Below are 25,881 nucleotides of genomic sequence, written 5' to 3' on the forward strand. Positions count from 1 at the left end.
CCACACTGCCCCCAAGTGGTCAAACGGTGTACAGCGCTCTCATCGAAGGCAATACAGTATCCAATCAATCAATCAAATCCATTTGAGGACATTTGATATCCATACTGAATCATAGTAAATGATCGTCTGCATGTAAATGGATATTGAGTTTCAAGGCAACGTTTGTTTCACCGCTCGAGTCAAATATGGACGACATGAAAGATCGATGAGCGGCTGCAATCGGCAACATCGTCTTGCGTTTCGGAGGCATTTTCATCGGCTGGACTGTCGGCGCTGCCGCAATGGCGAGCACTCGGACAACATCAAAGACAAATGCATGGCAAATGTCTCCACGCGCCTGGAAGACAAGACGTCTCCAGGGAGGCGACCCGAGCACACGCCACAGCCACCCGGATGGCTCCTCCTCACGTTCTCAGCCGACCTGACTGGGAGGGAGAGCCGGACGGATGGCGGCCACAGGTGAGGGGAGGAACGTCGACGCTAAATGGAGAGGCTTCACCTTCAACCACAACCGAGTCAGCGGACATCACAGCAGACGCCGCACACGTCCGTCCGTCCGTCCGTCCGTCCGTCCGTCTCACGCTCCATCCTGCCTTCGTCTCGTCATCGAGTCAAGGTAGGGGAGAAGAAACGTTGAGTTTTTGTTGACTGAAACTCGACGATAAGAAGTTTTCTTGGACGAAAATGCTCGATTTATAAGAAAAACGGGATGAGGTTGACTCATTATGATAAAAATGAACAAGCGGGATTGAAACTGGGCTAAAACAGAGTACATTTCAAAATGGCGCATACAATTAGCGCAACTACTCCGTCAACAGCAACACGCGATTCACGTTAGCAGGTTGGATGGAGTTGCTAGCGAGAAGCAAATGTTTGCTTCCAAACTTGCCTGCCGCTGACCACAAACAATTCCCATGTGGCGTTCACATTCAAGTGCCGCTCAGCGGATCGCACACGCCACGACCAATCGCGCACACTCCACGACCAATCGTTACTGGTCGTGGGTCAGAAAGAGCACGGTTTGCAAAAGGAGTTTTATTTGGGAAGCAGCCGGAAGACGTCGAGTCTACGGACTGACGGCAATTGACATTTTCAGCCGAGGTCTGCAAATCCTGAAAACGGTTTCGCATGACTTTGACGGTCAACGTTGCGGGACGTCAGTCCGGGCTGAGCCGCTCCGCGCTTTGCATTAAGAGTCGCAGGAGCGCGTCCGCCTTGTACGGAAAAAGCTTGTTGCGGTGCAGCCTGGCCACCAGGAGGCGCAGCTGGACCAGGCAGTCCCGCGCCCTGGCCCACGTGCCGGTCTTCGGCGGGCCCTCGGCGTCCAGTCGTCGGCACGAGGCGGCGAAGCCCCGCCGGTCGCTCCGCAGGTGGCGCAGGTAGCGCAGCAGGTACTCCAGGAAGCAGGTTTCCGCCGACACCAGGAAGTCCAGCAGGATGCGGTGATCCCAAGAGACGGCGCGCATAAAAAACAGGAAGTGGCAGTGCGGGTTGCAGCCGGCGGCGCAGGAGGCTTGGTCGCCCGCCGAGTCGTCCCGGGAGGCTTGGTCGCCCGCCGAGTCGTCCCGGGAGGCTTGGTCGCCCGCCGAGTCGTCCCGGGAGGATTGGTCGCCCGCCGAGTCGTCCCGGGAGGCTTGGTCGCCCGCCGAGTCGTCCCGGGAGGCTTGGTCGCCCGCCGAGTCGTCCCGGGAGGATTGGTCGCCCGCCGAGTCGTCCCGGGAGGCTTGGTCGCCCGCCGAGTCGTCCCGGGAGGCTTGGTCGCCCGCCGAGTCGTCCCGGGAGGATTGGTCGCCCGCCGAGTCGTCCCGGGAGGCTTGGTCGCCCGCCGAGTCGTCCCGGGAGGCTTGGTCGCCCGCCGAGTCGTCCCGGGAGGCTTGGTCGCCCGCCGAGTCGTCCCACCCGCAAACGTCTCTGCCGGGGAAAGGGCACATTTTCAACCTCGCGGCACGTACAGCGGCTGGCGGCATCCGGCGCCACGTGCCGCATCAACAGCAGGACCAAGAGACAGAGAAGGCCGCCGGCAGACAAATAAACCAACTCATGCAAGAATGTGTTGGTTTTTTTCTGAATGAGGAAAACGGTTTCCCAAGATCGAAGCGCCAAAATGGGAATTGAGTTGGATTTTTTTTTTTTTAAATTTCATTCATTTTTGAATGAATGCCAGTAAGCGTTGGCATGAAAAACCAAACGTGAATCTGAAAGATATTTCAAAAAGTGCACCAAGAGGCGTCAGCCGGCAAATGCGCACGCACGCACCTGAGGCGGAGGAAGATGGCGAGCGCGGCTTTGGCCGCCTCCATCATGTCGTCGTCCTGCTCGGCGAACAGCAGCGGGAGGACGGCGCAGTCGTGCTCGCCGTCCGGCGGACGCACGCCCTTCTCGCGCAGGAAGCGCCACAGACGGGCCAGATGGACGCTCGTCTCGCCGGCACCTGAACGCCACCGGACGCAAACGCAAGACCGCAACAAAATGGCGGCCGGCGCACACACAAAACAACAAAAACAAGTCTTCGTTAGCGTTTGAATGTTTGGCAGTTGTTCCTATTCAGAATCTCACAATTGCTTGGAAAGGAAGAAGAAAAAAAAAGTCTGAAATGTTCCACCCGTTTATCGACCGTCCTGACTCGCAACCGCCTGCCGGCGTCCAAACGGCGTCGAGGAAAAGCGTCGGCCGACATCAGCAAATTTCATGCGCGCGTCAGACCATAACAAAAGAAGCCAAGTCATCCAAATGTTTATTTTCTGCCGACATTGTCAGCGTTTGGTCTTCGTGGGTCGTCGAGCTCTCGCAAGATGAATTCTGCCGGCATTTGGGAGTCGACAAAGTCCACAGAATACATCTTGTACCGAGCCCGTTGAGTCCGCCCTTCCGGTTCGGACCGATCACGGAGCCGCATTGTCTTTGGGGGCGTGGTTTGCAGCTCAGCCGCGACCAAAGCAGGAAGCCGGCGCCGACGCAACAAAAACCGAACATGGACGAATGGAAGCTGCAATCAATTCTGTTCTGGCAGAAGGATTCGCCGTTTCCTTGTTGAGCAGCGAGAGGAGCCTCGTGCTTTCTGGCTGGTCCGGGAAAACCTGGAAACCATGCAGGACTCGGGCCATCCATTCCAAACAGCCCCTTTTCGTCACGGGAACCAACGGCGGCCATTGAGTTGCTCTCACCTGCGGCGGCGGACATCAGGTGATGCTGGACGCTCTTGATGACCAGCAGGCTGACGGCGCGCAGCATCGCCGTGTCACACTTCCCGGCTTCCCCGCCGCCCGTCCCGCCCAAATACGACGGCAACTCTACGCGGATGCTCGGCAACCAATCGGCCGCCAGCGCGTCCACCGCGGCGGCGGCCAGATGGCTGACGTCAGCCGCGGGGGCGGCGGTCTCGCCGGATGCCCCCAGCCAGTCTTCGCCAGCCTTGCGCAGCAGCGCCCGCTTCAGCAACAGCGCCACCCTCTTGCTGACAAAGTAGCGCGGCGCGCGGCTAACGGCGGCCATCAAGGCGGCGGCGTGAACGGACGTCAAGTTGGGACTCCTGGCGCCGCCGGACGCCGCGGCAGCAGACGCCGCCAGGAGGACTTCAAGAAGGTCCAGCAGGAGGCAAAAGGTGTCTGCGACGGCGTCGGCGCCGGCGTCGTCGGCGGCGACGGCGTTGTCGTGCCCCGCAGGAAGGAACCTGGCCGCCGCCGCGCTGACGCTGTCGTCAAACGCCGTCACGAGCGTCCCGACAAGTTCTGATGGATGGAAAGTGGACAAAAAGTCAGACGCTTCTTTTTGGTCCGCGCTGACCTCGTGCAACTTTTTCCAAACTTCTTGACACAAAAGTCAACACACCCCTGACATTTCTTCTTTCACCAAATGCAAAAAGAAAAGAAAGCACACTTGCACGGAAAAGTCAAAGTGTGACCAGCGCTGCCTTAAAAGTGTCTTGGGCGACGGGTTGCCCCTCCTCCGTGATGACATCACAGAGCTGGCGGAGGTTCCGCTTCCAGACCAACTTGATTCCGTTTGGGGACGCGTGCTCGATAATCTGGCGACATGCGTTTGGAGTCGTGTCGAGGGACAAAATGTCCGACTGGAAGATGAGCACTGACAACTTTTCAAAGTGTCTTTTCTTCGGCGTCAGGATATCGTATCAAGGGTGTGCTGACTTTTGTGACACACTGCCCGTACGACCCGGGGTCGAGCGCGGGACACTTTGCTTTATGATGCGTGAGATTTGACCTTGACGGTTGTCCCGAAGAAGCTTGTGGAGGACGCACGTCAGCGACCACAGGCAGGCGTCCAGTTGGGGGCCGGCGGGCAAGCTGAGGAGCGCCCGCTCGCACGTCCCTCGCCACGCCGGATTGACCACGCCCTATGGTCGCATACGTGTCAACAAGCGCAACAACAACAAATCAGAGAACGTCTCAAAGGACGCAAGACGAGAGGAAGTCTGCTTTCGCATCTGCTTTCCATTCCAGTTCTCATCAACAAGCAAACGTCTCGTTTTTCACACACATGACATTGTTGCTGTCGCTTACGCCAATAGGGGGCGATCGTGTACCGTGAGAGGCAAGTGTAACAAGTGTGGATGTGGAGACGCTGCTGCAGGTTCAAAAAGGTTCTTTCGTCACTCACGGACACTTGCAGTTGGTAGAGGACACATGCGGAGGCGCTCTTCGCGGCCATGTGCCGGATCACTTGCTCTTCACAGCTGAAGTTGTCCACCTGCAGCAGCAACAGCAACAGCAAAAGCAGCAGCAACAGCAGCAGCACGTTAGCGCTAGCATTAGCTGTAGCATTGAGCTGGAGGCGGGCCGCAGAGCGAGACGAACTCACCACCCGAGACACGACGTCCAAGTCCTGAAGCAGGACCTCCAGCACGTCGCGGCAGCAGTGTCCTGCGTGTGACGTCACCGCGGCAACCATCCTGCTGATCAGCGTCAGAGCCAAGCAGCTCACGTCCGCGGCATCTTGACCGTGGCGGTGATGCGCGTGCACGCCGCAGAGGATTGCGCGTGCCAGCTCCTCGACGTCTTGCGCTGGTCGTGCGGCGTTCGCGTTCACGGAGCATTTGTAAAGTTCGGCGAGGACGGCAGCGAGTCCCGGAAGCGATCCGCAGGGGGACGCCATCTTGATGGGGACCGGGAGACCAATGTCACGTGACACGAGGCGTCACGTTCGAATGCCGTTCTTAAAAAAATAAATCATCTTCTTTTAAACTGTACTTAGAAACGTTGGTATTTTTGTTATCAAGCCTTTATTTTGATAAATATATTTTAGAGAATTTTTTTGGTAATTGACACATAGCATTCTCCCACTTTGACTTTTGTATTTTGTTCAATAAAGTTGAAGGGAAAAATGCACACGACATGCGGAAGTAGCGTCGCTATGCCCCCCCCCCCTCGATCTGTATAAAACGTGCTGATTTTTTATTAAACTTGCTTTGAACACCCACTTTTTCTTGTATTGCTCAGTTCTAGACCCCAATATTTGGCAGAGACGTCTTTTGTTGAATTATATTTCTTTCTCTGAAAAATAGACGTTTCCTCCTGTAAACATGATTAACGATACAATGGAGCGACATCGACACGACGGATTCAGTCATTGACTGACGTGACATGACGTGATGAGGAGGATCCCAAATCCTTCGTCTTGTTCCCCTTTTTATGGCTTGTCATCATTGGTTCCGCGTTGCTTTCTCTTTGAAATCGGGAGAATGCTTCTATTGTACTTTGTCTGTCTTGTAAAAGTGTTGCGTTTGCCCTACTCAAAGTAGCGAACGCATTTTCTAATGGCGGCCAATTGGGGATGCGTGCCGCGTGACGTCACCGTCTGGACGGCGAGTCAAGCATGAAGAAGCAAATATTGCAAACGTTTCCTCCACTTTATTTTTTCAATAGAAAAATCTTCCCACTTGGACAGAGTTAATGGAGTCACATTTATAAAAGATGATAAATAATAATAATAATGATGATGATGATGATGTTCTGTCTTTTTTGTTGCGCGTGGAACACAAACAAAAACAAGAACCCCCCCGGTTTTCTATTGGGGGGGTTCAGGAGGCGCCCGCTGGGTCTTTGGTGACAGCAAATCCTTTTGCTACAATCGTCAAAGTCAGTCAAGAAAATCAATCAATGAGACGTGAAATCCATCAGTTGACGAGTCCAGGGGACGTCATCTTGATGCTCAAACTTGGCCTTATTGAAATTGTCCAAATCTTGCAAATTTCATCTCCCACGTGCTGAGATTTGAATTTTTCAAAAGGAGACATTCGCTTTTACTTTGGAAAATGCGAGTCAACATTTTGGACGCATCATCTCGAATTATTATCAATTTATGTTGCTGTCCATTTGAAATCTGGAAAAAGGGATGGATTAAAAATATTTTAATGATTCACCAATTAAAAAAAAATCATACGATTGAATGATTCAAACAGTGATAAAAGCAACGAATGTGAAGAAATGGAAAATGTGGTAGCAAAGTTGTATGCGTGTATGCCTTGAAGGGGTGTGGCCTAGTGAATGATGTCATCATCCCATGCGCTGTGTGGCCTGCAGCAAACCCTGGCGAGTCTTCGCATCATGTATTTGCGTGTTGGAGTGTTTGTCATCTTCGAGGTATTCAAACCCCCCCAAAAAATACTAACTTCAAATTTGGCTGGCCGCAAAAAAAGCCAAAAAGCGCGTTGAGGCACCGGGAAGTCAAAACGCAGGAAAAAAATGCGCGCGTCAACATCCCAAAGTAGCAAAGCAATAAATTAGGCGGCGGGTCGGGCGGGGTCAGGCTGTCCTGAGCGAGGCGTTGGCGTTGGCGTGCGGCGGGCCCGGCCGGTTCTTGTCCAGCCAGAGTTGGGCCAGCTGTCGGACGGAGCCCCGCGAGGACGCCCGCGACCCCAAGCACATCTTGTACTGCTTGGGGTCCAGCTTGGGGTCGCAGGTGACCGGGTGGTGCACGTGCACGATCCCCGGGTCGCTGCTGCGGAAGGGCGCGGCCGCCCCCGAGCGCAGGAACTTGTCAAACAGGTCCACGTCCTCCAGCCCCCAACCCCGGATGGACGTGTCGAAGCCGCCGGCGCGCGCCAGGTCCCCCTTGTGGGCGCACACCACGCCAAAGCCAAAGTTCCGCCACAGGCCCGTCTTGGCGGTGAAGGCGAAGGGGTTGGCGGCGGCCGCCCCGCTCGCGCCGCTCCCGCCGCCGGGCCCGTACACCACCTCGGGGTCGTACTGGCTGAAGACCACGGGGAAGTAGGCGGAGCGTCCGGCCGCCGCGTTGGCCCGGCAGCGCTGCAGGAAGTCTGCGGTGAAGAGGAGGTCCACGTCGCAGTAGAAGAGGAGCGAGTCGTTGGAGAAGCGGGCCGAGCCCACCTCCAGCGCCAGCGCCCGCGAGAAGGGGCCGCCCACGGCTTTGATCTCCAGCTCGGCCCGCGGGTACTTGATGTGGTACTCGCGCATCAGCTCCACCTGCTTGACCCGCTCCGTGTTGTTGTCGGCGCTGAAGAGCAGGACCAGGATCTTGACGTTCTGCTTGGGGATCAGACACACGCGCTCCACGTTGGCCATGAAGCGCGCAAACACCTCGTAGCGGCCCGACAGCGGCACCAGGACGTTGACCTTCTCGTCCCGGCCGTCGGCACGCTCGGCGCCGCCGCCGCCGTCGGCCGGCGCCAGCTTGAAGGGCACCAGCATCTTCAGCGAGTCCAGCGACAAGAAGGAGAGCGAGTTGGATTGGCGGTTGACGCGCGCCGCCAGCGCGGCGCCGTCCGTGGGCCGCTCCTCGCGCCACTGGATGCGGCTGAAGGTCTGCTGCAGGTAAGCGTGCCGGCGCACCGGCACCGTCATGCTCTTGCCTTTGTGCTTCTTGTAGAGCAGCAGCAGGTCCAGCACGTACTCGGCGCCGTAGAGCGGGTTGACCCGCCGGTAGCCGTACTGGATCTCCTTGAAGTCGATGACGCGCCCGCGGGTCTTGGCGTTGGCGTTGATCATCTCCATCACCTGCCGGGCGAAGGGCAAAGGTTCGAGCGCGCCTTCGAGCTAACGTACCAGCGATTGTCACGCTCGCCTTGGTTTTGAAGCGGACCCGCTTCCTTCCTCCAAAGAAAGGAAGGAAGCGGGTCCGGCTTGCCAGGCCGCGATCACGTGACCTCACCTCGAAAACACAAACCTTTCGGTCCCTTTTTAAGCTTCAATATTCATTCAAGATTCAACTTTCAATGACAGAAATTTCCCGTTTGACGTGTTTTCGAGTGGTTGGGTCATGTGATCCGCAAGGTCCAATCAAAAGGTGACATCTGACCTCTAGGATTTCTTTTGTCCAAAATGAGCCAATGAGAAAGGGAGGCGGCCACGCCCCTTCCCGCCAAATCTTCCCATGGCGCCGATGTGACCCACCTGCATGACGATGTCGTCCAGGGCCTGGCGCTGCGCGGCGTCGGTCCCGCGGCGGGGCGGCTGCCCGTCCCAGGCGGAGAAGAGGTGCCTGGCGGTCAGGAAGTCCCACTCCAGGACGTCGCGGCGGCGCCGGGGGTGGAACCTCATGAAGGAGGGCGGCGCCCCCAGCCGCTGGTCCTCGCGGCCCGGCTCGGGGGCGCCGAGCCGCGCCATGTGGACCAGCTCGCGGTGGAGGCGCACGGTGCGGTGGCGCAGCGCGGCGGCGCGCCGGCTCAGCAGGTAGGCGTGCAGGCGGTACTGGTAGGGCGGGTTCTTGTTGGGGTGCAGCGTGATGGCCCGGTGGATCTTGCTGCTGCGCAGCTCGCGGATGAAACCTTTCTTGTTGGGCTCGTAGTTCTCGTAGAACAGCTGCTGCATCTGCAAAAACAACGTTCGCAACGTGTTCAACGCTCGCCCGCTCCTCACCTGGCTAAGGACCGCCCCCTCATTTGAATAACATTTCAACCTGACATAGCGTCTGCAGCATGAAAGAAATAAAGTGAGAGCAGAGCGTTCATTTTATTTAGATATTTATTCTTTGAATCTTCTTTTTTCATTCTTATATATCTAAGTTGAGTCTTCACATCTTTTGAAATTCATCGGCCGATTTATGGCTTCCTGGAAAATTTAAATCCATAATGGTTGGAAATGATGACATGATGATGAAGTTGTTTACGGGAATGTTGACATCATCAGGCCTGCCTTGTGATTCATTGACTGCCTGTCACGCACGCACGCACACGCACGCACGCCCCCCCCCCCCCCCCCATGAGAAAAAGGCCTCATGGCGCATCCGCTGAGCAAGTTTGGATGAACTTTTTACACGCCGATGAGCTCCTTTGCCGCCAATCCGGTCACGTGCGCTCTGCATGTCTGCCATCACCTCCTTACACCTTTTGCTCCTTCAGGTGTGCACAACTTGGCCACCGGGGGGCAGTATGACTGCCAACTGCTCATGGGACAAGATTCCATTCCATGCAAATAACAGCTGTCAAATATTCGCCAGCCGGTTCGAGCAGTAATTGAAAGCTTGACTTTTTGCAAGCACGCGGTCTTCGGTCTTCGGCCTCCGGGCAACGTCACAATCTCGGAGGAATTTTCTCCAAAGCACTAAACGAGCACAACCGGAAAATCCTCCCCAACAGGTTGGGGGGGCTTGACTTTTTGGGGGGTTTGTTTCCCGGCACGGGTCAATTGAACGCTCCAAATTGTCCACGGGTGTGTCTGAGCGTGGATGGTTGTTGGTCTCCGTGTGCCCTGCGATTGGCCGGCAACCCGTTGAGGGCGTACCCCGCCGACTGCCCCAAGCCAGCTGGGATAGGCTCCAGCAGCCCTTGTGAGGACAAGCGGTCAAGAAAATGGACGGATGGATGTTTCGCGGCAAGGAGAGCGATGGCGTCTTATCAGTCCAGCCGTGGTCACGCTTGCTGATGCGGCGAGTCCGCGGAGAGCCCAGCGGGTCGGGAAGCCGACCCAAATCAACGTGTTGACTCCGACCCAAATCAACGTGTTGACTCCGACCCAAATCAACGTGTTGACTCCGACCCAAATCAACTTGCCTGACAAGCCAAATTGTCTTCAAGGCAGCCAACAACAACCCAAAAGGTCCATGCTGAGAAATGCATCGTTTCACACCACTTTTTTTCGTTTTTTTGTTACCACATTTCCTATGGTTGACATGAGACAATTAAAAAAAAAGTACGTCAGTGGCGTCCACGGTCCCATTTTCAAGATGTGTTGCTTGTTCGATGCCATCATTTGCCAAATCTTTTGCTGGTGGCGGCAACAATGAGTGACCGATCGCCTGAAGCCAAACGATTGCGACGGACTTCTTGAAGGCACCTTCAAAACTTTGGGGACATTCGGTCCAGCGGCGCGTTGTCCCGGTCTCGGCAGAACTGAGACTCGAGCTCCTGCCGAGCCGTTTGGAAATGTCTTCTTTTCTGCCGCTCGTCCTCCGAGCGGGCCGAGCGGTCCGAGCGGGCTTTTGTTTCCTTTTTCGTTTCGATTCTGCAACAAGCAAGGACGCAGCTCATGGACGCGTCCTGCATTTGTCGTCTCAACCAGCGTCCAACGTCTCCTTGTTCACTTCCGAGTCAGCCCCTCCAAATACGGGCGCGCCGTGCGTCTGAGCGAGCGCAGTGTGAAAAGGGCTAAAGCGCAGCCAATCTGGCAGCCGGTGCGGACGGGACGACGCATCCGACGTGGACATTCACAAGAATTTGTCAACGCAAAAGAAAAGAAAAGCCGGCGTCTCGTTTGCAGCTGGTGAGCAGAAAAAGAAAAAGAAAAGTTGCGGCAACGCAGCCGCCGTCGTCATCTGCCGCGTTGGTTGCCAAGCAAACACGGGCGGGTCCGCACATCACGCCCAAGTCCAAATGAAAGCCTTCTCCAAACGCCGTCGCTGACCGACTTCTTTCCCCGCTGGAGGTAATTATAGCCGCCGTGCGTGCGCTTGCCGGCGCCGCGCCCAGCTGGCGTTTGCGTCGCGCTCCGCTCGCAGGACAGCAAAAGCGTGAGGAACAAAAGCGGCGGCCGGCAAACAGCGCTGCCGTCTCGCACCGCACCTGCAAAATGCCACCAGGATTTTGCTTTCTCGCACCCGGAACCGACCTCAAGTTTCCAGTTGCAACCAAAACGACGTATTTTCGCATGTTGGCTTGCCGGAACTTTTGTGCCGCAAAATTCACCAAATCAAATCGCACATTTCTGAACACGTCAATCATTCCTTGCATGACTTTGTCCGACAAGGACTCGCACGCCGCTCATGTTTTCCAAAGTTGAGGTCCACTTCAGTCACGCCAAGGCGTCATGTGGCGCCGGTCGCGCTTTCCCGCCTCTCGCAGACATCAACAATGGTGGACAGATCTTAAAAACAAAACAGAAATGCAGCCGCGACTGCCTGGATGTACTTTTTGTACACTCTTCATCCTCATCATCATCATCATCATCACGTCGCTTTCCATGGCGAAAGTCAAGCTTTAAGTTGCGGCGCGACCACGGCTGATTGAGCGTCTGCCGTCCGTCCGTCCGTCTCAAGCAAGCCCACTGATGGCGAGGCTTGTTGGGCGCCAGTTGACTTGCAAATGCTGAGACGCACCAAAACGTCTTCAAAAAAGACGTTTCTTTTCACATTTGCAAGATTTTTTCAAAAAGGCTCACTTTTAGTTTTGAGGAGTTTCTTGAGTGCAAGATGAAACAAAGCATCAGCGAGGCGTTTGTTCATCCGTCCGTTCGTCCGTCCTTCCGTCCGTCCGTCCGTGTTAGTGCAAACAAGTGCTTCTCATCCAAGCACTTTTCTTCTCAACGCGGCTTCCTGTGTGACGAGCACATCCATGACGAAGATCGCTGGCACGTGAAGCGGTGGCCCCGCCCACGGTGGATACGTACGTACGCGAACCCGCTTCACGTGGGCGGGGCTCGCTTCCCCAATGCCTTTTCGGGAGATCCGGCAAAAGTCTTACGGTAAAACCCGGCGGCAAACTCCCGCAACGTGATTGGAAACGGTCGCCATGTGTTGCCAGTTTGCATTTGGCGGATTTCTGGAACATCGGCAATAATCGCAAAGCAATCCGACTCCCAATTTCAATATCGACAACCGCCATTCGAGCAAGTCAAACGGGCTTGTTGTCGTTTCACCTTTTCATGCGAAGTACGCAAGCCGTTGCCAGCAGCGGCGAGCAAACGGCGAGATTGTGATTTGCGGCTCGAGTTACTGCGACCGGAGCAGTTCCTCTCGTCTGCCTGGCGATGGCGCCGAGCCGCCGCCATCGCCAGAAGTTGCCGTCGCTTGCCGTGGAGATTTACACGAGGAATGCGGGAGGGAGGAAGCGGCGTCGCTTTTAGGACAGCACGCAGCCCTGGCGCCGACCCGGCCCGGCCGGGCGCTGCCACTAAGACGCTTAGCTGCTAATCCGCGCTAATTGGATGCTAGCGGCTCAGCCGCACCGCTGGGATGTGGGTCAGGAAGGTCGGCGCTTGACCCCATCGCGCGCGTGCGTGCGTGCGTGCGCTCGGGAATGTTAGCGGAGCGGCTAGCGGCAAACGCCGATCCACAGACTCGCTCGTGCAAGCGTCCCTCAGGTCGGTGCCACAAAGGGGGCGCTGTGGATGTCTCGCAACCCAGAGGTTGCGGGTTCGATCCCATGCCATTGAGACCGTGTCATCAATTAGCACATGAACTACTTTGATCCTGGTTCGGGGTCGGATTTCTCCGTGAAAGCTGACAGACGATCTTCATGTTGAATCCATTAGCGAGCGTCGGCTTTTATGTGGCAAACGTTTGGACGCGCGTTTGCCAAACCAGGAAATACAACAAAAATGGACGTTATGACTGAGTCTGTCGTCGCGTTCCAACTGCCGATGGGTTGTTTTCCGTTATGAAAAATGAAAATCACATATTTTGTCCATATTGTTGTCATCCATCTGGTGTGGGAAGTATCCAGTCCTGTGCCCCCCCCCCCCCCCCCAGTGGCAAAAATGATGGCCCCCTCCAGCACAGCTCATCCTTTCTCTCACATGATTGCGCAACCACCGCAGCCAAGAAAATCAACCAATCAGAAGGCCAAGGTGACGAGGTGTCCATCATTTTGGAGAACAATTGCGGTTTGTGTTGCCGGGATTCAAACAAGGATCCCATGACGGCCATCCACGTGCCAATGCCTGCTAAGCGCCCCGGGGGGGGGGGGGGGGGGGGGGGGGTACAATGGCACCCTTGTTGGCCGCAGCACGCAGCTGGAATTGGAATTTGCAACGACGACGACGATGATGTCATCACTGCTCACTAAAATGGGCCAATCACGCGACTGGAGCGGCACCCTTGGCCATCGCGTCAACCGTGAGTGGGACGCGCGCTTCAGGTCAATTGACCTTGCCGTAAAACACGCCCGCTTGACCGAGTAAGCCAATCAAGACGCAAGACGTCATGTCTGCGACGGCGCTGTCCGCACGGGTTTTTCAAACAAAGCAATCCGGTTCCCGGGGCTGCAATGCGTGGTTAGAAAAAAGGCAAGAAGAAAAATCCACCAAAATGCTTCAACGCTGCAGTCGCGGCTCGGATGAAGAGTGACGACCGCGTCCGCTCTGTTCCCGAAAGCCTCAAACAACGACAAAGAACGCCTGCGCCGGATCGAACGTTGTGGAAAAGCACACGAGCCGTTGAATCGCTCCAAAATGAGCAGAAAAGCGTCGGCACGAAGGTCACGTCCTCCATTGTTGTTTTGAGCCAAAGGCTAACGATAGCTGCGGTGAGCTAACGATAGCTGCGGTGAGCTAACGATAGCCGCGGTGAGCTAACGATAGCCGCGGTGAGCTAACGTTAGCCGCGGTGAGCTAACGATAGCCGCGGTGAGCTAACGTTAGCCGCGGTGAGCTAACGATAGCCGCGGTGAGCTAACGATAGCCGCGGTGAGCTAACGCTAGCCGCGGTGAGCTAACGATAGCCGCGGTGAGCTAACGATAGCCGCGGTGAGCTAACGATAGCTGCGGTGAGCTAACCGTGCGCGCCTCGCTTGACTATTTACAGGTGATGTCAATTCGTTCTTCCCCCGCTTGACAGCAACAAGGTCCAAAAACGTTGCTTTTGCTGACAATCAGCGGACGCGAGCGAGGCGCGACGTGGCGTTCTCGGACTTCGGAGTTTTGCGGCAAAATGGCTCGCTGAGGGAGCGAAGACAGCCTTGCTCGCTTCCAAGAGAAATATCGGCGTCCGGAAAATACTTGACCGAGAAATCACGGGAAACTTCGCCGTTAGGGTTGGATAGGAAGACGGCGAGCAAGGCGGGACAGGTCACAGGTCACAGGTCACAGGTCACCGAGCAAATCATTAAGAGACCTCGTCGAACTAACAATTGGCTTCACGTCACTTCGTCCCATTTAGCGTTTGTGTACGCCGTTTCCTACAAAAGGCAATGTTGCTCACGGAGGGTCCGCCCCCCCTCGGACCCGCCCCCCCTCGGACCCGCCTGTCAAACACTTTTGCTTCCGTTTCAAAGAGCATGATTCCGAACTTTGGGCAGCGGCCCTTTGAAATCACGTCCCCTTAAGAAACGTCGAGCCTCAACAAAAACAAGCCAAAATCAAATGAAGGCAACGGTTTCCGTGGCAACCTGGTTTGAAATTGCATGAAATCAATTCACTTTCTCTTCAGTCAAGTTCTGCTTACGTCATAATTGTGAGCAGGAGTTTTTTAACTCCCAACAAATATTCAAAGGAACCCGACTGCGTGACTGAGATTCTTTTTTCCAAAATCATTTCCAGGCGAAAACATTTTGTAGGTCGTTATTGACGTCACGAGGCGCTCCACGCGTGGAATGGCGGCCGTTTCTCTGCCGAGCAATGTGACGCGTCTCCAAAGAATGTCCCCCGCGCACGTCAAACGCCAGACGGCAGACGCCAGAACGGCGGCGAGCGCGAGCGCGAGCGCGAGCGCGACTGACCTCGTAGGACCAGACGCACTGGACGCCGGCGAAGCGGCGGACGCAGCGTCCCACCTCCACGTCCTCGTGCGCGGTGTGCATCTGGCGCAGGCACTGGCGCAGGTGCGGCACCACGCGGCGCAGGACCTCGCGGCTCATGATGACCCCGGGCCCGCCCATGCAGAAGTTCTGGCCGGGCTCCAGCGCCAGCTTGCCCAGCTCGTCGCGGGCGCCCATGCCCGTCTGGCCCAGGAAGACGGGCGCGCTGCTGTTGAGCGCCCGCAGGAAGCCTTCCAGGCGCCGGCCTTTGACGTAGACGTCGTCGTCGGCCCGCATGAACCACTCGTAGCGCTCCAGGTAGTGGTCGTGCATGTACTTGAGCATCATGAAGGATTTCTTCTGCGGCGGGTACGAGTCGTCCACGCCGCGCAGCGCCACCACGGGGACGGGCGCCGCCGCCGCGTCCGAGCCCTCGCTGGAGAAGAACTCCACCCGGCCCGGGATGCTCGACGCCCACGTTCTGGAAAAACACAAAACGCACGTCGTCAGCAACAACGCGAGCTCTCGGCTGAGGTCCAAAGCGGCTTTCTTCGTCGTTTGCAGCATTCGGAGGTCGTCTTCTTCTTCTTCTACGTTTACGTGCTTTTGAAATGCTACTTGTCATTTCCTGACTTGAAAGCATCAAATGCGCGTCTCATTTCTTATGATTTTGTACGTTTCTGATCAGGCCCGCAACCCGTCATGTCTCATTTTGAAATGGACCGATTCAAAGTTGCAAGTCGTACAAAGCGAAACACATTTGCTGCTTATCTGCATTTTGTTATCTGGCCCATTTTGCAGGCTTGCCGTTTTGTCGTTCGGTTCCGCTGCAGCTTTTGGCTGCGCGTGAACTTTTGCAGCATCAAACGGTGGGTCAGCGTTTGTGCGACAACGCCGCCGCAATCCGTTGTCTTCGAACCGTGATGCAACCTTCGGCCGAGGCCCGCGTACGTTCCTTTGTTAGGTTACCGAGCGGGATTACGCGCAACAAATTGCGCTCGAGGTCGTCTCGTTGAACAGAAAACGCGTCAAGCTGTCGAATCGCGCAACGTCTGAAAATCTGCGCGAACGTGGCTCGTTTCTTTCCCAGCAGGAACGCAACAATCAAGTCATTGAGGAAGTGCAACACTTCGTACCCAACGTGCCGATGATCTGGAGTCAAGAACGTGTTGATGGCAAATTTGCTGCGAAGGAAAACGGCCAGCACCGAGGCGGGCAAAAGTGGACTCGCCCAACTGGGTCACATTCAAGTCAACTCGTCACACAAAACAAACTCACGACGAGATCAACGGACACATTTTCCGTTCTGCGGCCAATTTGCCATCAACTCGTATCAGGGCGGAGCCAGCGGAGGCCAGAAAGCTCCTCCGGCATTTGATTGGATATTCTAAAAGAAAGTCTTTTCTCGGGCTTCGGGTTTCACCAATCGACATGGAATCCTCAAACTTGACGTTTCTGTCGCTTCCCTCCCTGGAAATACCACAGATTCTCTTTCCCAATAAGACAGTTTTACATAAGACATTTTCGAAGGGAAGAATTATCATCAGTTGACGTTTTTGCATGTTTTTGAATCCGATTCATCGATTAATCCAGACGTGTGAAAAGATCGCCAAAGTAACTTTGAGTAACTCGCAGCTTGTTCCGAAGCCGACTCGAGGAGTCGACTCGAGAAGTCGACTCGAGGAGTCGACTCGAGTGGCCCGGCGGGCGTTAGCCGAGTGCTAATGAGGATTCAGTGAAGCGGCCACGCGCGTGAGCAGACCGCGCACGCGCAGGTAGGTACCTGTGGGCGGCCACGGCGCGGCTGTTGAGGTACTTCTGTGCCGTCATGACGCCCACGAACAGGAAGTTAGCGGGCCCGGCGGCCGGCGTCTCCGTGGCCGGCGAACCGCCGTCGCGAGGCGGCCACAAGTCGCCGCCGCCGCCGCCGCCGACGCGGGGTCCGAGTCGCTCCTTGAGGCCGCAGCCGACCGGGTTGCCTTTGGCCAGCTCGGCGGCCTTGGGCAGGATGAGTCTGGAGGCCAGCGTGAAGCCGAGCACGAGACCCACCAGGACGCTGAACCAGGCTCTCCGGCTCCGACCCGCCATCCCTCCCGACAAGGAGCATGAAAATCAAAAGCTGGCGAGTGTCGGCCGCGCGCCTCGTGCGTCTCGTGCGTCTCGCGCGTCTCGTGCGTCTTGCTCGTGGTTCTTCTTCTTCTTCCTCCTCTTCTTGTGCCCACGTAGCATCCCCGGGCAGCCCTGAAAGCGGCCCTCCCCGCCCGCCAGTCAGCCGCCGAACCTCGGCTCGGCCCGGCCCGACTGGAGCGGCCGGCGCTCTTCCCGTCTGTCGCTATTTGGCCGGAAGAAAAAGCGGCGGTTGGCGGTTGGCTTTTCTCGCCACGTTGAGTGCGTGCGCGGCGTCCGTGTGAGGCTGACCTGCGAGCGAGCCAAGCAGGCTTCCGTAGGTGCGCCTCCTCAGACCAGAGGCGTTCAAGGCACATGGGAAAAAGCGCACTTCACCGACAACTCCCCGACTTTTCTTTTGCCATTCATTATTTTAAAGTCTGTCTGTTCAACTATTACAATGGCGGTGCCGGTCCAAACGAAAGAACGCTCAAGACACTATTTCAACATTTTGAGGGCTTTCTTGTTAATGGAGGTCAAAAACAGCTCCCAGAAAGACCTACAATTGCAAAGTCACACATTTTGGAATACAGAACTTGGCAACTTTTCCAAGTGCACTTAAATAGAACTTAAAAGCAACGTCCAATCGCTGTGTTTGCCACGTGGTCTCCAAGGTCGCCAGGCGCGACGCTCACCAGCTCATCAATCAATCTTTATTTATATACAACTCGTCATACCTTCTTCTTTTTTAAACTCAAAGTGCTTTACATAGTTTAAAAACGAATTCCCAGCCCACCACAATACAAAAACCAAAATAAAATGAAAATAGCCTCATCGTACATGTGTGTAACTCCGGTTCGGTCCTCCGGTATCTCATTTCACATCCTAATATACGTTCCTAAATGACATTTCTCAGCCCCACCCCTTTTACCCCGAAAAACAAACTAATGACATTTCTCAGCCCCGCCCCTTTTACCCCGAAAAACAAACTAATAAATCCTTAAACCGTGCCTGGGCTTTCTGGTCGCGCACGGCCCCTGGTGGCGATTAGTTGTAATACAACTGACGAGCCGTGAGACTTTCTTCGTGTCACGTCGCAGTGTGCGTGTATGTGTGTGCGCGCGAACGCGCGCGTGTAAGTAAGAAAAACTCCAGTTCAACGTTGGCAAGGTTTCATTTATTGCTTCAAAATGTGGCCCGCGTTTTCGGCTTTGATTCAAGGGGCCATTTTGTGAAAAGGAGGAAATGCAACTGAGCGCCTGGTTTCAAAATAGGCCCTTGTTGGCTTTGCAGCTCGTTTACATCTTCAAGAAATGCAAAAATAAAACTGAATCGCTGCTAGAAATTCCAAGTAGGGCCCACAATTGGCCAAGAACTTATTACTCTTGGGGGGGGTTGAAGCGTATACCGATACCATACCGATACCTGGGTGGTTGTTTTTTTTCTCAACATGAAAAAGCCGTCCTGCTGTTGGTTCGGAGCATTTTCGTGAACATTTCCCACGTCAGCGAATGTCGTGCACGAGCGAGACGCAAGATGCGGCATCCAAAGTCCAATATTAGCGTCACAATTAATGGTATCGGCATGTTACTTGTTAGTACGCACCGATACCGTTGTTTTAATGCAGTATCGGTATCGGAACACTAATTACGTCACACGTACTTTTGTCGGTATGATTGGCGGAAAACGAGACAGAAATCTTTTTGGAATTAAAGAAGCGAATATTGATGCAATTTTGGATGGAAAACCGCAAAGAAACGCTGAAGTTGAGCAAGAAAGACAAACGCAAACTCGGACCACGTCATTGCACGGCGCCGTCGCTTCCTGGTCTTCTTCTTCTTTTAAATGACTGGTGGAGCACATCTCTATGGTGTATAGCGCCACCTACAGCGGCGGAGAAACGGGCGGAAGTCGTACGTCCGTTTTGCGCATTTTCAGTACATTCACTTAAAAAAGATTTTTTCAAAACAATTGGATGGAAACCTAATTCCTGGCCTGCTGTGATGTCACAACTGGCTCATTTACATAACCCCACCCCTCCACCCATGGCAAGTTCCAGAGCAGAAGAGATTAAATGCGAATCAAGGTCAAGTCGACAGGTAAGCAGAGCTGCGGTGTTGGCACAGATTAGCACGTCCGTTTTGAGAATTCTCTTTTGACCAAACAATGACAGGAAACTCAAAGAAAGAAAGCAAAACAAAATGTTGTGCGTGACAACGTAGACAAAAACAAGACACTGACGTTGACATTCATCGGCCTCACTCGCTGGCTGGCGGCCATTTGCGAGTGTTGCGTCATCACCCGCCGGCGGCGGCGCCTGGACGCGTTCCGCGGCGCGAGCTGCAAGCAGGCGTCAGCCAGTGCTCATGTGTGTGCGCGCGCGGTGGCGGTCCCGCGCGACCTTTAACCTCATCCGCCCGAAGACGACGGGTCCCGCCTTCCGGGGCGCCACGAGCACGAGGCGCCGCCCTCGCCGCTCAGGGGATTGTACTCTGAAACACAACAAGTTGACCGTCACGTCCTGCATTCCTGCATTTTGCCCTTGAAATCAACCAGTGCCGTTTGGGGCTCCGCCCCCTCCGCCCCCGGCGCCCCCCTGCGCCCCCGCCATCGGCATCAAGCCCAGACCTGAGCTTTCTTCGCTTTCCTCACGACGGCGGCCTTCTTAATGACATGCAAGTTGAAGAGAACATGTGACATCAGCGCTTTGCATGACGCCTGCAACTCATCTGTCCATTTCTTTGATGACCAATCCTCATGAGTAACAACATTGGGCGCCGCTCCGGGATTCGAACACAGAACCGCACAAGCACAAACAGAAATCAGAAAAGTACTGTTGAGATGAAAGCAAAAGTATTTGGACAATTTGAAATGATCAAAAAAGGTGATAAATGTGGATTCATTGAGTCGTCCTCGCACCCGTCAAATAATGTCTGCGTGGCGCCATTTTGCTCAGCGATGTCGTCAGTGTGACATCACGCGCGCCGGAACGAGTCTTGCTCGTTTCCCGCGGCTTGTCGAGGCGCGAGAGAATTTTTCATTTGGAGCGGCAAGCCTTTTTCAAAGCGGCCTGACGGCGGCGACTTTCAGACAAACTGACGGCGGCAAGCGTGTGTTGCGCGATTGCGCGATGACGTTACCGGGAGTGCGGAGCGCCGGCTTGTCGCTTTTGGCTTTCGTGGAAGTGCTGGACGAGGCGTCGTCCCGGCCGCTCTGCAAACGTTCAACACACAAACACACGTCACAAACGCGATTGTTGCAAAATGAAGACAAACGCGAGCCGTCACCCTCATTTGCATTTTTGGGGGCTGACCTGCAAGCGTCTGGAGGCGCCCTTGAAACTCTTGCCGAGCCGCATGCTGTCCCACTCCTCGATCTTCTGCTTGCGCTTCTCCTCCTCTTGCTAAGGCACACGTCAGTTCAAAGGTCACGAGAGCAAGCCGCGGCATGAAGTGCGCTTGAAGCCGGCGCGCTTCACCTGTTTGCGCTTCTCCCGGAAGATGGCCGCCTTGGCGTCCTGCTCCTGCTGCATCCTCCTCCGGGACGCCTCCATGGCCTCCTGCCTCCTCGCCACCGCTTCGCCGTCTTCACATCAGCCACAGAAACGGCAGCTCAGCCTCCAGACCGCCAAAAGCGAAACGGCAACAACAAGCAAACTAGCCGCTAGCTTGATGCTAAGCTGAACGGGGAACGCCGCGGACGTGCTAACGTTGGCAGCGACCCTGGAAGCCAAAATGGAGGCGGATCCACGCCGACGGGCAAATATTGGTCCTCGTTGTTGGGAAATCCAAAAAGGACGCCGCACAGGTTTGCGCTTACGTGACACGGCGGACGCGACATCGACATACGAGCACATTTGCCGCCACATTTGGACTCACGTCAAACGTGGGCCTCAATAAAGGTTGGCGAAGCCGTCTCGTCTCCACGTGGCGTCCGCACGCACGCAACACTCAATTGGATTTAAATTTGCAGCATTTAGTGTGAAAAGTCTTTCGCTGCTGCCGATGAAAACAGCCAATCGGGATTTGGGTTGCAAGTTGAACTCTACTGAGCGTATTCAAAGCTTGAAAAAATGTAAATAAACGTTGCGACGAACATGACCACATTGTGGATGGAAATCATGCGTTCCGACGTCAACGCGAGTGTTGTTCCAATACCGTTTTTGGGCCGATGCCGATACCGTACCGACGCCTGGGTTGTTTTTTCCTCAACATGAAAAAGCTGCCCTGCCATTGGTTCAGAGCATTCGAGGGCCAATCGGATATCTGAGCTCGGCATGCAGTGAACGTGCCGCGCGCACGTCGGTGAATGTCGTGCACGAGCAAGACACAAGATGCTGCATCCAAAGTCCGATATTAGCCTCGGAACGAATGGTATCGGCATGTTACTTCTTAGCACGCACCGATACCGCTGTTTTAATGCAGTATCGGGGCCTCTGCCGATACCAGTATCGGTATCGGAACGACACTCGTCCACACTAATAAATGCTTTCATATGGCGGCTTGCCAGCGAGGAGGCGCGCATCGGCCGCGTAGACAGCGAGCGAGCGAGCGAGCGAGCGAGCGAGCGACCGACCTTGCTGCGTGGCGCGCGCATCGGCGCACGCGCGCCGGGAGCCGCTCCTCCTCTTGGCCAGGTAGAGCAGCAGCGCGCCGAGCACCAGCAGCGCCGGCAGCAGGTAGCAGCCGTGCGTCCGCAGCAGCTCGCCAACTGAAAGCAGAAAACAGCAACGCAAACGCTGCTCATCAAATATTGATTGCGAACGGAGCTCAGCCAATCGCGGTCCAAGGTTGCGCACGCGGCAAGCCGGGCTCACTGGTCTGCATTTGCCAGCTTTCTTTGCCCTTTTCCTCAGCCCCGCCCGAGACAGGTTGGGCCGGATGCGCCGGGTGCGCCGGATGCGCATCTTCCGATCAAAGTGGAGATGAAAGGAAAAATCGCAACTTCGCAGACGATTCTTTTCATCACTTGATTATGGTTTTCAATTGACAAAGATATCAAATATTGACAAATGTTTTCAGGCTCAAATTGAGGCGGACGTGCTTTCGTCCTGACCGCGATGGGTGAGACGACCGATACCAGGTCTTATTTGAAGGTCGATCGGTATTCGCCGTCCTGCGGCCATTTTACCGTCAGGGACGAGGAATGAGAAATGATATGAATACAAAATTGCCATTAATTATTGACATTTCTGAAATACAATCAATTGAAAATGCATCCACTCGTACATATTAAATTGCAAATAGGGTTCGGCTTTGTTGTAAAACGCGATAATGTTTATTGCATCGACGGTGTTTTGTTTTTTTTGATGACTTTGGCGATGGCTGGAGTTGCTTCACAACCAGGAAATGATCGGTTTCTTCTTCGGTACATTCAAGTAAAAAGAAAAGAAAAAAGAACGCTTTTCATTCTTTGGTTGTTGCTTCAGGTCGCGAGCAAAATTGGGCGGAGGTGGCCGCCTCGGAAGTTTGTGCGCAGGGAAAACCCTGGACGGGTCACTTCAAAGTAAACATGGTGAAGCTGCATTTAGCCGTAATGCTGCACACAAGAGGAATAAGCCGCCAACAGAAGTGAAATCAGCCCCGAGTTTAAATGCTTTAAAATCCGGGTTGTTCAAAACGTTTACTTTCATCGAAGCATTGTGAAACCATTTTCCCTTTTGTTTTTTCCACAAAACGACAAATGTCTCCACTCAAAGGTTTTTAAGGTTTTCTGTTCTGTTAATCAATCGTTTTTGTAAGCTACTTATGTTTTCTCTGGTGTTTCCCAAACGGGTTCATTGTTGCGTTCCAATGCCTTTTTTCGTCTTTGCGTTCGTTCAACTCAAACAAATTTGGACGAGCGTCGTTTTGTGGCGGTTCCTGCTTTTGCCTTATTTGGATTCTGGACTGTTCCATTTTGTCCAGTTGACTTTTCCACTTATGAGGACGACAAGCGGTGAAGAAAATGGATGGCTGGATGAGTTTCCCACTTTTCCCACTTTTCCCACGAGCCAACATTTGAGTTATCTTTTATCCTACAGAAAATTCTATGACGCCATTTTTGAAGGCAAACTTGCTTTTGCTTTGAAGAAGAAAAGAAACAACTTCATGGCTGCTGTCGGCATAAATGTTAAATGCATGAAACCATTCATTTCAAGTGAAAAATAGTTTTCCAGTATTGCAAATATTTCTTGTCTTATTTTTTTTACGTATGAAAACAATAACATATTCTGGGCCGCGTCATAATCCAGTCATGTGATCGCTGACATTTCCGGTGTCTTTGTTAAATGCAAATTTGCTGATGTAACGAATAAAAAAAAACATCTTAAAAGGGTTTTGCGCACGTCGTCTTGTCCGTGTGTCTTTGCAGTAAAGTCCTTCAAAGCCGTGAAGTCCTTCAAAGCCGCGTGCTTTTAAGCGCGTTTACAGCAGACGATCGTTCGCCATCCTCACGCGACGCTCCAAAAACAGCAGCTACTGTAATCATCAGAGATTGAGGTCGCTTTTTATTCCAGGGAAGAGTTCAAATGAACACAATAGCTGCTTAGTCCATAATAAATGGTGCGCTCCTTTAATGTGACGTGCAGACATAAACTCATTATCGGCCGTTGTCCTCTTTGGTGACATTTATGATATAAAATAGCCTTTATGGTGATAAGGCGAGCAGGAGCGTGCTGGGAAAAAGATTTGGTGCTGGGGGGGGGGGGGCACATAAATGGAGCTGCCGTTCAGGAAAGTCCCGAAATTCAAGATGGCATTGGCCAGCACACCCCCGGGCCGATCGTGATGGAATCTTCTAGTACAGCATTGTTCCGGTTCTCAACTCACCGCACCGTTTGCATTCTAAAGTTGCACAATTTTAAAGTGTGAGGAGGTGCTTTATGGGGTTCGATCAGGGGATGTCGCTATTTGTCAACTGTGGCCTTTCGGACTCTTTTGTGTTTTAAGGGCTATTGCAATCGACTTGACTTGCTTTTTTCTTTTTCTTTTTCTTTTTGAAGCAAGTCAGTTGGTTCCGAGCTCGCACCCGCGTGAGCGAACTTGTGGTCACTTGCTTCCCCCCCAAAACCACAGCACAGAAGCAACACGGCCAAGCCAGATGCTAATTGTTGTTTGGCTCCCCGCGAAACGAAATGTGTGATTGTGTTTTGCTTTTCTTTTTACCCATGAGGCCGACAGGCGACACGTCGCGCTGCTGCTGCTGCTGCTGCCGCTTCAGCGCTTCGCCTTCCGCTTCCGGTAACACGTTGCCGAATTCGTCCACATCCGCGATCTCCACGCCGTCCATTTGGCCGCAAATTCCACGAGCCGAGCAGACTAAAAAAGCATCTGAATGAAAGCTGTGACTTCTAATAACTACTCATTAACCAATTTAGGAACAACTGGCTTGATAAGCTTGTCAACTGAGCGAGGAGCCGCGAAGGAAGCTCGACCGTCCAACCCAAACAAGCTTTGCTTTGCCAGCTTTTTCTTCTTCTTCGGCCAGGCAGCAGCAACTGGCTGTGAGGATACTCTTTGAATTCCTGCCACCTACTGGAGGAGGGCGCTACTACAGCACATCGCTTCCCGGAAAGGGAATAGGCACGACTGGGAGAATGGAACAAATCCATTGGTGGTCTTAATGATGCATATTATTACAAATAAAAGACTGATAAAATCATAAGAGTGTTGCTTGAATGTTTAAAAAAGAAATACATGATATATATATATATATTGGCAACATATAACAAAATGTTTTTTTAAATAACAAAATGACATGTTAAATATGATATCCACCTATCATATATTTAATATGCGTATAAAACTTACCTGCAGAGTAATTGATATCATTATATTTAGGTTAAAACCTTGAATTTTGTTCCTAATCCCAACCCTATTTCTTACATACGCAGGGTGTAAAGTAAAACAATCAAATCAAATCCTGAGCCTGACCTTTTTCCGCGGAGCGGCGTTGCAGTGTCCAACGCGCCGACGGGCTGTTCGACCGACATCAAGCCATCACTATTGGATTCGTCGTTGTGGACGGACTGGCCGTTCGGGAAACTGGTGAAATTCCCGATGGCCAAGCGTCAGGTCTTCATGATCCATTTCGATGACGTCTCAGTACAGTACAGCGCCGCCGGTTGCATTTTGGTATTCAAATATCCGACGGAAAATTCCATCGAATAAGCAGATATTTGGATAAAAAGAATATTTTCGCGTGGTGAAAGAACAATTACGTGAAAAATATATTTCCACTTACTAATGATCGACCAACTTTCATTTCTAGATTATCAACTTCTTTTTACACACATTTAAATTGTGCTTAACCGCACATTCGTTTGCTCTCGAGAAAGTTCGGGAGAGTTGAGAGAAATCTCTCGCGACGGATTTTGAAATGACCTTCCGTTAAATATTAGGCAACCTCCCTCTCGAACCACATCTTTGTTCTTTGGCGTTTGACTCGGCCTGAGTTTCAATGTTTTTCGGTGCCTGCTGTATTTTGTTATTCATTTATTTATTTTATTGACTTATTCATTTACCCGCTTACGATAATTATTATATTTGGCGTTACTTTTGTCTTACCCGTCTTTATTCCATGACCGCTTTTTACTCCACTTTGCATGACATGACCTTTCCAGTTGAGTCCCTTTTGGTCTGTGAGACAAAGTGACGTCAGAAGCACAGCTGCAATTTTGCCGACCGTCAACCGCACAATTGATTTGTTATTCATTAGGAAGGACAACGTGTGCGGTTGTCAGCATCAAAGTGTGCAAATCCGCCCCTCGATGAGACTGCCTTTGGAAAGCAGTCCGTGTTTTGTGGCCTTCCAGAGGATGGAGACTCGGAATCGGCAGATCCTCAAAATCAGGTGACTCCAACTCGGGTGTGGGAAAGTGTGTCCGGAAACGGCGTCGATGTGTGAAACCCGGAGGTCCGTGGCGTCCGCCCCAT

General features: G+C 53.5%; 3 protein-coding genes across 4 annotated transcripts; all 3 read right to left on the reverse strand.

Moving 5' to 3' along the window:
• Positions 1–1,020: 1,020 nt before the first annotated feature.
• lins1 (lines homolog 1) lies at positions 1,021–5,769 on the reverse strand. 2 transcript variants are annotated; one of them, XM_086070845.1, is made up of 6 exons: positions 4,816–5,769; positions 4,615–4,704; positions 4,219–4,351; positions 3,165–3,728; positions 2,257–2,431; positions 1,021–1,911 (listed from the first exon to the last, which is right to left on the reverse strand). In XM_086070845.1, exons 1-6 carry the CDS (start codon positions 5,107–5,109, stop codon positions 1,158–1,160), a joined length of 2,010 nt encoding a protein of 669 aa, XP_085926971.1. In that variant the 5' UTR covers positions 5,110–5,769; the 3' UTR covers positions 1,021–1,157. The 2 variants fall into 2 exon arrangements, with proteins under 2 accessions (XP_085926971.1, XP_085926970.1); XM_086070844.1 differs by having other exon boundaries at positions 4,615–5,769.
• A 75-nt stretch (positions 5,770–5,844) lies between these two features.
• chsy1 (chondroitin sulfate synthase 1) lies at positions 5,845–17,909 on the reverse strand. The gene is made up of 4 exons (XM_086070843.1): positions 16,644–17,909; positions 14,843–15,341; positions 8,367–8,783; positions 5,845–7,970 (listed from the first exon to the last, which is right to left on the reverse strand). The coding sequence occupies exons 1-4, from the start codon at positions 16,946–16,948 to the stop codon at positions 6,759–6,761; spliced, it is 2,433 nt and encodes an 810-aa protein (XP_085926969.1). The 5' UTR covers positions 16,949–17,909; the 3' UTR covers positions 5,845–6,758.
• A 212-nt stretch (positions 17,910–18,121) lies between these two features.
• selenos (selenoprotein S) lies at positions 18,122–24,429 on the reverse strand. The gene is made up of 6 exons (XM_086070846.1): positions 24,112–24,429; positions 21,542–21,676; positions 20,445–20,551; positions 20,280–20,369; positions 20,107–20,179; positions 18,122–19,458 (listed from the first exon to the last, which is right to left on the reverse strand). The coding sequence occupies exons 1-6, from the start codon at positions 24,233–24,235 to the stop codon at positions 19,370–19,372; spliced, it is 618 nt and encodes a 205-aa protein (XP_085926972.1). The 5' UTR covers positions 24,236–24,429; the 3' UTR covers positions 18,122–19,369.
• Between the last annotated feature and the right edge of the window lie 1,452 nt (positions 24,430–25,881).

This window comes from Leptonotus elevatus, chromosome 3, assembly GCF_054856555.1.
Source record: "Leptonotus elevatus isolate MCC_2025b chromosome 3, RoL_Lele_1.0, whole genome shotgun sequence".
Classification (NCBI taxonomy): domain Eukaryota; kingdom Metazoa; phylum Chordata; class Actinopteri; order Syngnathiformes; family Syngnathidae; genus Leptonotus; species Leptonotus elevatus.